The sequence below is a fragment of the Colias eurytheme genome, chromosome 12, assembly GCF_061535395.1.
Source record: "Colias eurytheme isolate Ceu_HAF_F1 chromosome 12, ilColEury1 Martin Lab GWU primary, whole genome shotgun sequence".
Taxonomy (NCBI): Eukaryota; Metazoa; Arthropoda; class Insecta; order Lepidoptera; family Pieridae; genus Colias; species Colias eurytheme.
Genome location: NC_142991.1, coordinates 5,403,850 through 5,418,435, shown reverse-complemented (window position 1 = coordinate 5,418,435; position 14,586 = coordinate 5,403,850). Strand labels below are relative to the sequence as shown.

Sequence of the window (14,586 nt, the reverse complement as noted above, 5' to 3'; positions counted from 1 at the left end):
CATTTTCATATTTATTAAACTTTCAATAATATTCAATATCATTTCAAACATTAAAGTGTTAATAATATTTTTTACAAACATAGCTACGTACCTATAAATATCCTAAAGGTTGGAAAAAAATATCTTATTTTTTATTACCAAACCGGAAATGAGGCCGATTGTAATTTATTTCTTAAAGCAACTTGATAAAAATTGATGAAATTTAGATGGCTTGGGTACACAAACAGGCAATAGGCACCCGGAGTTTTAATCAAATATCCTATTCGATTGGATGAAGCCCCTGTTGATAAATGAACTCATCTAGCAGTGGGAGACCGCTCTCCATATTACACCAACATTGTTTATCGATACCCATTACCTAAATTAAATATTCAATTTATTATTTATATTGAGGCCAATTGTATTGCTCTCAATTTTATTGCAATAATTAAATTATAATTAATGGTTTCCTGAATATAGTGTATTATGTTTATCAGTGCTTTTACCTTTAAATTATCAAGGCACACATTTACTTTTTATGACAGCATAATAAGTTATCATATTTGCCCTGAATATTAAGACGTATAAAATAAGCATTGTTATTTTTAATTTCTTGTTAAGCATACCTACATATTAACGTTTTTTAATGTACATTTTCCCAGAATCATATGAGGACCAATAATTAATAAAATCGTAATATTGGTCACAATAAAGCAATTCTAATTTGGTAATATTATACCTATATTACGATTAATTCACTACAATCCTATTAGTAGAGACTGTCAATGTACTAATTTACAATTTCATTAGTTTATCTCCGGCCACAACAAGGTTGTCATTGACATATTGCTATGAAGGCATCATTGATTCCCAATTCCCTTGTGATTTATGATAATAGCACAATGTGGTTCCCGTTCAACAATACTAAATTGACACTTATTGGTACATTATCTCATGTAATTTATGTAACTAATTACTACAGCCTTCCTAAATATCTATTGTTTATTTGATTATTCCGTATTGTGAACCCAATACTTTGGATAATTTGTTTCTAGAAAGCCGGTCTAATATATGATAATATCTTCCTTTATCGTTTATAAAAAAAAATCCTTACTATTATTCCATATCAAACATGCGCGTATAATTTAGATAAAAGGGTTTTCCTTCGAGTAATTATTTTTGAGTAGGGTAAACATATGAATACTTAATTTGTTCGTGACCTTTATAATGTGATAATTATTGACTTGTCTCAACAATTTTGAATATAATCATTTTTTTATGTTTTAATTTATTTGCCTTTAAAAAATTTACTGTAAAAATAAGTCCTACTATATACCAGCTATTGTAAAAACAGATGAACAATTGGTTTTCATGTAACACATGTAATCAGATTAGGTACATCATATTATAAACCTAAAAATTGGTGAGTACTGAGTATGAATAGAATTTTAATTATATTGCGCAGATGATGTTGAATCGGACCTGTAATTTTTAATTAGGTACCAGAAGTAGAATAAACACATAGGCTGTTTTATATCCACGTTTAGCGTGCGAGTGAAACCGTGGTCTCCAGCTGGTATTTTAGACAGGATTAACAAAATTGAAGACGCACCATGCTTAAACCACAAGTTTCATATTACTTACCCTGAGTTAACAGTATTATCAACTTCTGGCCATGACAGGCGACGTTTGCAAAATGCCATAGTAGGCTTCTCTGGGGGTAGATTCCTGGGGACTCGCAGGGATCCCCCACGGCGGTGGGGTGTGGCTGGTGCCAAACAGTCTAAGGTTCGACGCCTTGCGTTAAGGGCTGATGCACCCTCAGTTGGCAGAACACGGGGAAAGCCTGGTGAACGATATCCTTATTAAAATAAGATATTATATAATTTGTTTAAGAACAATGAATGATATTCATTTATGCTTAAATAATTAATGAAATTAAAAAAAAAACAATACTTTCAGATGATTTTTTTTTATTTCAGACGAATTTTTTTTATTTAATTTCAAAATCTGTTTACATAAACTTTTTTGAGAACATAATATTCTATTTTTATATATGTACCTACATATTTACTTTGAAAACAATTAAAATCAATATTGAAAGGTAGAGTCAGTTATCTTTGCTCTATATCACGATATGCACACAAAATTGTAATAAGGAACGTGATGTGTTTGTAAAATCGGGGATAGTAAAATCTACAACACTCGGCGTGTTCTTGTCAAAGACTCCCTAGAACACTAGATAAATGTTATGTTAAGAAACGCTTTACATCTTCCTTACTCTTCCGCGAAAATAAAATGGTATTTAATTGTGCTTTCTATTGTCCTATAATTGAAGGAAATATATTTTAGAGAAATGATTATTTTATTAATAATAGAGGTATATCATAAGTAATCCCTAAAAACCAAAAATCAAATTTCAAATTCCAAAATTTTCTAGTTACGATTTTTTATTAACTTAATACCTTAATACTTAATACATTAAGCATAACTTGTATTAAATCGACGCCTCCACAAAGATAACACGGAAACGAAAATTTTAATCGTTGACAGAATAAGAGCAATTAATCCTTTGTCTTTTGATGAACAGCTTACTCGTCGGCCTTCTAGTGTAAATATCAGCTCCTTTCTACACCGGTTTTCTGGACAAGATCAAACTTATTTTTTTATCAATGCTTACTATAAATACTGATTTCAGATTTGCATCTAGTATCAATTGACAATCGATCGTTGAAGCAACATATACCAACATGTATAAGTTCGTAGCAATTTGTGCCTTCCTCGCCGCCGCGGCTGCATCTCCGGACCTGCTCATCAGATCTCCACCGACCTACTCTACTGGCGTGACTACTTACAGCACGGCCAGCGGCTACATCAACCAAGCGCCATTCGTGTACTCCCCTCCCGTGGCGTTCTCCTCCCCTGCAGTGACGTACTCCTCCCCCGTGGCGTACTCCAACTACGGCTACACGCACCTCATCAAGAAACGCTCTCCCGGCTTCATCAGCGCGCCTGTGGGCTACTCCAGCTTCGGCGCTCCCCTGGCGACCACCTACTCAGCACCGCTCGCCTACCACACCGCTCCGCTCCCCACCTACAGCTACGGCGCGCCGATCGTGCACTCCGCGCCCGTCTACTCCACCGCTCACTTGATCAAGAAGCGCTCCGCTCCCCTGGTCACCGCGTCCACCTCCTACATCGCCCCGGCCGCCTACTCTCCTCTCGTGTCCACCTACTCTAGCTACCCTGCCTACTCCAGCTACCCCGCCACCGCAGCCTTTGTCTCATCTCCTTTCATCTCGTCCGGACCATTCGCTTACACTCAATTCATTAAAAAATGAACACATTTCATTAACAACGCAACATCATAAACAAAAAGTCACAAGAAATTAATTTTTTGAGACCTTTGTTTTTGTAAAAATAATGTAAATAAAATTTTACAGAAAGTTTAGTATTTTTTTTTTGTACACTTCTCTATATATAACGCCTGTATGCATGGATAAATTTTGTAAGTTTATGAAAATAAAAGGTACCTCTCATAGTTGCTGCTGAAGATTGTGGTTGTTGCTGAGATTCTTCAGCTGATCTGTGGCGCGACGGAGGCACCCGGCGCGGAGAGAGAGCCAGGCCGGCCACGCTGTCGGCCACACCCGCCACATATTGGCTCAACGACGACAGGAAACTCATTGTGATGCCAATAAACTCATTAGTCACAGTTTAGTTCAAATTAAACACTTTTTCACACAACACTATATGTTAATGGGTCATTATTTAGTCCGAAGTCAACTCCAACTTTCCTGAAAAGAAGGCTATAATGAAATTCATTTATATATTTTCAACAACTCAATTACAATTTGTAAAATGTGGCGTAAAAAGAAACGCCCTAGAGCTAGATATATATTTTAATATCTAAAAGCTTTCCGATGTAAGACTCTCGCCGACATCGCTGTGTGATATAAAAATATACAAGATTACATTCTTCTTTTAAGACATATCTGACCAATACTCAATTACAATCTACCTGTTCTGTGAATGAGTTCTTTCCGAGATGAAATAAATAGAGAAAAAGAAAGAGAGAAATATACAATAGGTGACATTAATCTTACGTAGAGATTCGCCTTATCAAAAGCTTAAAGCCTTAACTAAGGCAATGTGAACTGAAACTAGCAGTAAATCCGTTTAGTCTCGAAACAGGCGAGTGTGTAACTTTAATCTTATGCTAACAATATCGGTATATGGCTGACAGTCTATTCATTTTACCGACCACTGGCGCTATTTGATTAGCTACGCTTTGTTTTCCTATGACCCTTTAAACTAGGTTGGTGCGCAAATAATTTTACGAACAGACCCGTTCAAACCTTCCCTAATTCCCGGAACATAACTATTACTCCTTGCTCGCATACGGCTTTGCGTAAATTACAATGTTAGACACAATCCTAATTCGTTTACATAATATGGTGTGTTAAAGCTCTTAATCATGTTACAAACTTACCATCGTTTTAATTGATGATTACCATTTAATAAAAACATTTTTACTTGTATCTAATTGACACATGCATGTGTGTGTATGCACGAGTTGAAGTACATAGATGTATAATTTTTAGGGAATCATTTTTACTTTCCGATCATTCCCAGTTATATCATCCGTCACACAATGAAGACAAAATTAATATTCGAGAGGATTAATATGAAAGAGCAAAAATTTGACTCGGCTTTATAAATCGCCACAGTCCCTATCGATCCTACTTGTGCAATATCTCCTCCAAGGTTAGAGGTCAACAAATTTGTTTCTCTCAAATACGACTTAAAAATTATTTTAATTTTATATATTTTCTATTTGGAGCCAATAAATTCAAATATTCCATATTTCCTCTTTATAATGATTACTTACTTTATTCTACTGAGCGTATGTTGGTATAGATAATATCTATCACTGTGAGCATTTTTTTCTTATAATTTTATAAATACCTCTACAATCAAATGTTTTCTTTGTTTTCAATAAATATAACATTAAAAAAGACAAAGTTTATGCTAACTTTCATGTTGAGGCAACTAAGGAGCTTATAAGCACTTTCCGAGTATCATAACAAGTACTCCAAACTGTGGAACAAAAAGAAAGTACATGCTCCAAATAATATGCTTGTTAAGTTTCTTTAGCAAAATATCAAGTTTATAAAATATAAAAGATTTATAAAAACTTACTTTGAAACATTTAAATGAATGAATGGAAAAATGAATGTTATTTAAAGTAGGTACTTTCTGGTTGTACATCTTCGAATGAGGGAATTTTTTTATCGGTTTTTGGAATAGTATATTACATTTCATGCACAACTTTTTTAACAAAACGTGTATGAAATTTCATATTCAACTTTTTTAAGCTTAATCTTGGTTACTGGGTGTAAAAAAAAGATATTGTCACTCGAGTGGCAAGTTAAGCAAAATATGCCTGTTTCATTAAGATTCCATAATGGTATCAGTCACTGAATTTTCAGCATTTAAATTCCTTACAGGATGTCAAGAGATTTTATTCTAAATTAGAAAAAAATGTATAATTTCCATAATTTCCGGAAATTTACTTAATAAATTAGGTAACTGTGTGATTATTAAGAGAAATAACAATTTCTAAATACTGTTTTATTACTTAAATTAAATTTTACGATATGTTGTACCTTAATTAGGTATGTCTTTTAGTAATTGTTATGTGGGAGCCTATCTTACATATTATTTAATATAAAAGAAAGACTTGCATTAAAAATAGGAGGTCACTAAAGAAATTGGATAATGGAATTAATTCGTTCAAATTAGTAACTGGATCGTTGGAAGCGATAAATCAAAATAGTTTCATTATGCACGTACTGAAGCAGAAGCAAATGAAGTCGTTTAACAAACATTTTAGCATAATGACTAAAAGGTTAAGTCACGTATCCAAAAGTTCCAACCAAGCCTAAATCAATAAGCGACGTCAAAAAGTGTCTGTGAACTACGCCCTACAGTATTGTGTTGCGAAAGTAAACATTCCCGCGGATTCATTAAGACTTATCACCTCATACGAGTCTATATAAAACAATACCGCTAGATTTATTTGACAAAATATTGTAGCTCGCAGTTGGTTAATAGCATTTTAATGAAACCTTTTCACATGGGTCGTTGAGGTTGTTTATATTTTCGTGTGGAGTTTCAGACTTAGTTCGCAATCGTTTCTTCTTGTTTATTTACAAAATAGAGTCAAGTCAAACACTTTTCACAAGTTTTGGGCTCATAAGTGGAAGAAGCGATACTCACTTAACTTTAAATTGAAATGTAGGTATTTCATAATGTAATGTTATGTGTGATGCATGTTTAGGATTTATAAGAAATAAATATAATTAAAACCAAAAAAAGAGTGTTACTTCTCAGATAAATATCAATACAAATCAATACAAATCGATTCATAGATAGACCTATAAGGAACCTATTAATGCGAGATTTGATCTATAAAGAAATAAAATTGACAAGTCGTTATAATAAGTCGTTAATTATTCTATCTATAACGAACTATAAAATGTTACTTTCGTGGTTTCTCTATCTATTAAAAAAAATACACAATAAACACATTCTGTAGCGAAAGCTCTATCCTAAATCTTTTGGTAATAAATACAATTTTCTACTTTTATTATTTTTCATCCTATGTAAAGAAGTAATTGCGTATAAAGAAGAAATTCTCTTTGATACAACGCTTTATCGCGAGTCTACAACGTTCAATGAGCCTATTTTGTCTCAGACATAAGCTACAAAGTCGTAGATATCTATAATGCTTTTCATATTTTTTGTACAACGTAAAGACATAATATGTATATAATCATAGAAAAATAAGTAAGGACTCTTTAATTGTATCCTTAAGCATTCAGAATTTATTAATCTTTCTTTGTCCAGATAAAAAAATACAGTGAATACAGTGGTATATAAAAATATACTAATTATACTCTCTTTATGCTCAAAGAGCTTGTCTATGTAAATAACGTACCGTCTATACAGATTGTAATAAAAAAATATTAACGAAGTAGATAATTAATCATTCTTAAGCTTGTCTTTTTTAGGGTTCCGTAGCCAAAATGGCAAAAACGGAACCCTTATAGTTTCGTCATGTCCGTCTGTCCGTCTGTCCGTCTGTCCGTCTGTCACAGCCGATTTACTCGGAAACTATAAGTACTACAGTGATGAAATTTGATGGGAATATGTGTTGTATGAACCGCTACAAAAATATGACACTAAATAGTAAAAAAAAGAATTGGGGGTGGGGCCCCCCATACATGTAACTGAGGGATGAAATTTTTTTTTTCGATGTACATACCCGTGTGGGGTATCAATGGAAAGGTCTTTTAAAATGATATAAAGTTTTCTAAAAAACATTTTTCTTAAAGTGAACGGTTTTTGAGATATCAGCTCTCAAAGTCGTAAAAAGTATGTCCCCCCCCCTCTATTTTTATAACTACGGGGTATAAAATTCTAAAAAAAATAGAGGTGATGCATGCTAATTAACTCTTTCAACGATTTTTGGTTTGATCAAAGTATCTCTTATAGTTTTTGAGATAGGTTGATTTAACTGTAATTTATTATATTTGCTGCTACGGAACCCTTTGTGCGCGAGCCCGACTCGCACTTGGCCGGTTTTTATTTTGTATCTTATAGGTACCCGCGTCATTCATTTTAGGTACTTTAAATATTTAAAGAATACACACATTTTTCCGAAATATAATTAGAAGCTGGGTGAGCTGTGGTATTATTTCAATAAGAAAACCTATACTTAATATTTTTTTATTGTAAAGGATCGCATCAAGCATGCTGGGCTAATCAAGTATGCACACGTAGATCATCAGAATACCTGAATTTCCTTAAATTTCCTATAATTTGATTTTTTTATGAGAAACATGTTGCAAACGCCATTATTTTTTTAAATATGTGAACATTAACGTATTTCAAAAGCATTAGAAAACCAAATAATAAAATATCGATGATTTAAAATATAAAAAAATATTATACCATTTCCAATGATTCAAATCAAATAATGAGAATAGAGAGGAATATGAGACATGAAAAATTTCCCAATTGTACATAATCATATTCTTAGATAATGATTGATTTCAATCGCATTACACGGAAAAGTGATCCGATAAAAACGTTTTATTTGTACACTAAACAGTCAAACATATCTGAAATTTACACTTAAAAGTACTATTTATAAAAAAGTAAAGTTTATCGGTATCTTTTTTTACTTACAATATCTAAATTACGAGTTTATTTAATTGATAATAAAGGTTTTTACCTTAATAAAGTAATGTGATATAAAAACAGAAAAAAGTTTCCCTTGATTTGAAAAAGCTTAAAAAGTATTAAAAGTTCTCGTTCTTGGTTCTTATCATAAAAAAAAAACAAATGAATAAGTACCTACTTACTTTCTATCATAAAGTATCAAGCTCTCGGCAAAAAGTACGTTTACCTTATGGACTATTAACTTTAAAATTGAACCATTTAAATAACCGCTAATTATTTTTTACCTAATGGGCAAAGTTTATTACTAAATTTTAAGAGCATACAAGCGTTCCGCCGGCGGCGGCCTCGGCGGCTTCACCCGAATAGTCAAAGCCCATGGATGTAATTTGAATCCCTATTGAGGAATGAGTCAATTTATCCAGGTAAAAAGTATTCATGACAAGATCTATCCTCTCTACTATTTCAAGACAAAAATATCCTATCTGACAATCTCTCCTTTACGTCGTGATTGAAAGGAAACAAACAAATAAACACACTTTGACATTTATGATATTAATAAGGTTGATATTGTAAATTAAGGATGATTTTGAGAAATATATTAGACAAATGCAATATTTATAACATGTAAGTAATATATTGCAATGGATAACGATGCCTACACTTACGATAAAAGCCTAATGTAATAATATAACACGTCTAACAGCAACGGTTATTATAAAGTTCGATAAGCAAATATTTTTCCACCATAAATAACTTGCCAAATTTATAAATTCATACATTTAATCATTTTTATTACGTGTACTAAAACGCATTCACGCTTCAACGTTTTAAATTGAATAATAAGTTATCTCTTTAATTACATCTCTGATTTAACAGATAGGAATTGAAGCGATTTTTTCTTTTACAATCCAATTAAGCAAAATATTGCTTTTAATTATTATCAAGCGTTTATCGTATTGCAGTAGAATATAAACAAATACGAATCTGATTGACAGCGCCAAATTATTCTCTTTGGTGATAATAATGTAAACAAGGAAGCTCCACACCAACTCAAGTTCCATGTAATGGGTACTACGTAATACACCTTTCTCACGTTGAACGCTCTTAAATAATCTTGGTATAGTTTATAAATCTAGTTTATAATTGATATTAAAATCTTTTTTTCTTATCTGTTGCTTTTGCTGTCTCTACTTACAAATCGTATAAAAATATCCTAACACATACCTACTCTAAAAATAATCAAAACTCTTTCACTTCACGGATTCCTTAAAGAATATTCCAGAAGAATTTCCTTACATATTCTTTAAAACAGAATTCAAAAACATTTGAATACTGTAACCTAGTACATCTATATTAAAGAATATATTAAGTAGATTATAAACTTACCTCGCCTCGAGCGCAAGGCGCCTAGCCCGGGCTTTTGCGCACCGAAGGTATCAAGTTTTAATCAAAATTTACATCTCCATAAGCAAAAAATACGTTATCAATGGAGAGCAGTAGTGTTATGAAATGAATGAAACACTCGAGCGCGTCGGATGCCGTAGCGAGACGTTCAGCGCTAGGGCGGATTGGGCGGCGACTGCCTTCCCCGCAGGCTGCGTGCTCGCTCGAGCCTCGCCCGGATACGCTTCCTGTTGATTGTGTATGCGACAGGTGATCCCAAAAGCTTTCAATCACGGAACACTGTTTATCATAACTAGACAAACTGCAATTTAATTGCCATGTTTGTTAGACTTTGCTATTTACGGTATGTTAATGAACCAATTTGATTATCTAATATCAAACTGGTTTATTCTTTAGTGTTTAATTAAAAATTTCACCAAGTAGAGTTCTAAAAAAGCTTTTAAATATTATCACTTAAAGTAAGAGACCACAATAAGTTTCGTTATAAGTACCTATAGTTGAAACATATTTTGTAATCGAACTCTTTACTTCACTGTTCAAGGAATGACGTTAAATTATTACTGTATCGGTTGCATTACAAGTGAAAATCGATTGTATCGACACTGGAAGACCATTGGAAGTAAAAAGGCTTAAAGTAGCCAATCGCATGTGAGCCATTGTTATAATTATTTAAAAACAACTCGCACAATATGTCTGCCTATAAATTAGTTTAATTAATATATGAATCATTAATGATACCTGCAATTTGCCAACAATTATAAAAATAATTCAGTCCGTTGTACAGTAGGACATAATTTGAAGTGCCTATTATAATAGAGACTCAATGGCACAATTAACTATTAAAAATCATTTCAATTTCCATGTTTCCTACTAAATATCTGCATCAATATGTTGCAAGAGGTTATATTATATCAATAACCAACAGTTATAATATTGGTATAACTATTAGTTATTAATATTCCGTCCAAGGTGTGACTTGAAGTAGCGCATTGGCTCCCAGTTCTGCACGCCTGGATTTAGTGGGAGCCAACGACTCCTGTAAGTTAATTACTTTTGGTGAAACTTTCTAACAGTAATTTATTCTTAAACGAGTGGCCATTCTAACAGTGATTAGTAAGTTTTGTATGCTACACCGGCCCATAATAAACGAGTAGGGTTCCGATAAATTTTGTCTTAAGTAGGAAATCTTTGGGGAAATGTAATTAAAAGTTTGCTTTATATTTTACATTAATATGGATCATTTTAAATATCTAGTTAAGAAATGTTAGGTTTCATTATGAATCATTAAGTTATATATGTATTTGGTTTAGAAAAAAAGATACGAGATAAAATCTATATATATAAAACTCAAAGGTGACTGATATAGTGATCTATCAACGCACAGCCCAAACCACTGGACGTATCGGGCTGAAATTTGGCATGCAGGTAGATGTTAGGACGTAGGCATCCGCTAAGAAAGGATTTCCCGAAATTCTTGCGGGAACGGGGAAAAACGGGGATGCACGTACAAAGTCGTGGGTGGAAGCTAGTTTCAAATATATTATCTATAGTTAAATTCATACTTAACAATACATATAGGTTTAAGTATACAATTTTAAAAAAATTATAACCTAACCTAACAGTTAAATATTTTAAACTAAACTTATGATATCTACATTTCATAATTATCCCTTTTAAATAAATTCAATATTTCTAAACTAAACTAATTATAGGTAAGTTAGCTTTCTGTATTTTAAGTAATTGAATATCTTATTCAGACAATTCCGCGTAGTATTACATTCAATAAATAAATAAGAGTTATCATTTATCAATTATAACTAAGAATCAATTGCATACTAATTCGTCTGTGTAATCGAATATCTTAGTAAGGGCGGGTCTACAACCGAAGCTATCTATTTTAGGAGCTTTGTCATGTTACTTGTCATATCGACGTACATAAAAGAGGCGTCGCCATGAACAATAAACGTTCACTTGTTATACAAAGCTCGTTAGTCTTTATTACAACGGAGCCATAAAATCCAATATTGAATATTATCATACTTTATCACACTCGTCAAGTGATAACGGGAATCGTAAACAAGCTGTGATCACTGAACCATTTTACTTGTTGCTGTCATAGATGATAATAATCCGTGCCTTTGTATTATGATATTTATGCCAAACTATCGATATATCCTTACTCAAGTGCTATTGTATTTTTTCCTGTTTAGAAATGTAGGTAATTATTATTAGTATAAGGGTAAGTACATACATTCCCTTTGTATTGTAACGTCTTTGTGACATATTAATGTATGTTAAATTAAATCGGTATTGGAAAGAAAGCTTTTAATAGCAAAAGCTAGTTTTGCTATTAAAAGTAGTTTTTTATAGAGTCGATATCTTAAACTAGGAATACGAAATAAGTGCACGCCTTGACTTAGGTACAATGGGTTGTGTGAGAGAATTTAAACTTCAGATTGATAAAGCTGAATTACACGATGAATTTGAAGGGGTGAATGGGAATATCTCAAACAAAAAATCTTATTTCTTAAATCAATTTAAAATCAGAACTAATTCTATCTAGAAGGCAGGTGCAATTCTCGTGATTTACTGTAGGTAATGAAAATTTATTTATCATTTCAATAGCTGTTAAATTAAATATACAGAAATAAATATAATTTTTCATAAAATGAAATCCAATTTCTCGCCTAGATATTGATCACGATCACAACATTTAACAAATATCGATCTTATACCCAAAAGCCTCAACTTGTAATGACTTCAAACACGAGGGGGCTTATAGAAAGTCAACGCAGAGGCTTGAAGTGGAAAAGGGGAGATAATTGTTACTTAGGTACAATAAGCTCTACAGACAGCCGTTTTATATTGGTTTGATCGAATCATATTCCATTAATTCAACTGAATTCATCGTTAATGTTTTATCACAATATCATTTTAATGGCTATCGGATATATAGGCAGAATGTATGTATCAACAATCCAGATACTTACGCGAAAAATTCCCGCCTCGTGATCGAATCTTTTGTATTCTTTAAAAAATCTTATTTATAAAGCATTTGAATGGTATAGAACTAAATATCAAACCCATACAATATGTTGCATTACACTTTTCTAAACTTTAGTTTAGGTACTTATTCATGCATTTGATTTCATATGAGATTTTCGGTAAGTACCTACTTAATTCCATTGTTAATTTTTTAATATCAAATGGATGATCATGAATGGTAGATATGTAAAGAAGAAACTCTTTTGTGTTGAAATAAATTTGAATCCCAGGGCTTTTCACTTTGCGATAATTCGGACAAAGAATACTCCCAATGGAAATTCTCTCAAACAAACATTATGCGAAATCAAATGCAAGATCCCCGTTTCTATGGCTACACATTTGAATGTGCGAACCTCAGTGCGATATGTGTAAAAATAAACAGCTAGCGTAAACATAAGTGTGTCTGTGTGTCCAACCAAACCAATCAGTCGTTGCAATAGAAGCTTTCTTCTAAACTTTTTTTTTTATAAAGTGGGAAAATCTTGCATAGATACCCACCCCCCCGGCCACTTTTATTGCTAATATTACAAAGATGAAGAGTTCGTTTGTTTGAACGCGCTAATCTCAGGAACTACTGATCCGATTTGAAAAATTCTTTCGGCGTTAGATAGCATATTTTTTGAGGAAGGCTATAAAGGCTATATTATATCATTACGCCAAGGAGTGGCCATAAGACCGAAAGGAGTGGAGCCACACGGGTGAAACCGCGAACCGCAGCTAGTATGTGATATGAACTGACGGCATTCTATCACTACAGGTCAACTGTCGTGTTGTTACATAAAGTAATTACCTGTCACAGACGAGTCACCTGGACCGTGACAAACTGAGCTTGACCCATATTTTAAATTTATTGATCGTGCGGCCAACGAACAATATGCATTCGCTAAATTAACGTTTACCTTCTGTTATATTGATAGAATTATTATAAGATTAATGCAGTCCTCTAAATATTGAAAGAACCAAAATAAACCCTTAAAACAGATTACATGATAAGGAAGGAATGAATACACCGATCACAAATATATGTAGAAAGATTATTTTTGGACTTGGGTTCTTTGATCCGAGTTTAATAAAAGAAGATCCTATGAAATACATAACATATAGATTATAGGTACCTAAGTTTTATAATTTACAGTATCTACTCGATTTTATCGACATAGATCATCAGATTTTAAATAAATCAAACTAAAAATTTGTTATATATTATTTAAAAATACTAAATATAACTTATTAGATAAAGTATCTAATAAGCTAACTAAACTTTACGTTAATAATATAGAGTTTTAATTATACATTGTTTTTATTTTTGTAAAAAAATTTTCCTTCCCTGAAAATTCATAAAATTAGATGCATAAATAACCCTTAAACTTTCCTTAAATATATTAACTTGGTAATACAAATGTCCGAAATTTTAATTATCTTTGAGGAACTAAAAGCAACTTTGTACGTAAAATTTGTTTAAGCAGTATCAGTTACACAAGTATAATGGCTTATTTTCTAAATGACAGGTTAACTTGTAAAAAAGTTAGTCAGATCCATTAGGTAGTGCTTTTAGGAATAATTTATATGCTATAATTTTGTACTAAGTAGTATCAGATAAGATTAGAAAAAGCCATTAGTTTGACCATAATAACATTTTATTATGTTTGTTTATGAACTGATATCTTTTCATTTGTTGGCTTGATTGAATGTTGTAATTATCATAACGGTATATTAATTCTAGGAATATACCAGCTATAACAATTCTACTTATAAGTTGTTCAGTGAACTGAACTGTAAAACTGTGAAAACTGTTCACTGAACTTTTGTACTTAGTTTTAGTTCGTTATTATAAAAGTAGTAGTAAAGTATAACCTAACAAATACACGCTTAAGAAATAAGATAAAAGGGTGAGAAATAAAACACAGA

At 32.3% G+C, this 14,586-nt stretch overlaps 2 protein-coding genes across 2 annotated transcripts in view; one reads left to right on the top strand and one right to left on the bottom strand.

The window, feature by feature from the left end:
• unc-13-4A (BAI1 associated protein 3) overlaps positions 1–1,682 on the bottom strand; it is a 56,708-nt gene extending 55,026 nt beyond the window's left edge. The window contains exon 1 of the mRNA XM_090108198.1: positions 1,624–1,682. Coding sequence (XP_089964324.1) covers positions 1,624–1,682 — 59 coding nt within the window. The remainder of the gene's footprint in view (positions 1–1,623) is intronic.
• Positions 1,683–2,706: 1,024 nt separating this feature from the next.
• Positions 2,707–3,375, top strand: LOC149904014 (uncharacterized). Its single transcript, XM_090108172.1, has one exon. The coding sequence runs from the start codon at positions 2,730–2,732 to the stop codon at positions 3,318–3,320; it is 591 nt and encodes a 196-aa protein (XP_089964298.1). The 5' UTR covers positions 2,707–2,729; the 3' UTR covers positions 3,321–3,375.
• The last annotated feature ends 11,211 nt before the right edge of the window (positions 3,376–14,586 follow it).

Bases quoted from the DNA above. Each gene is read 5' to 3' on its own strand.
- LOC149904014 (XM_090108172.1), top strand. From the start codon at position 2,730: ATGTATAAGTTCGTAGCAATTTGTGCCTTCCTCGCCGCCGCGGCTGCA.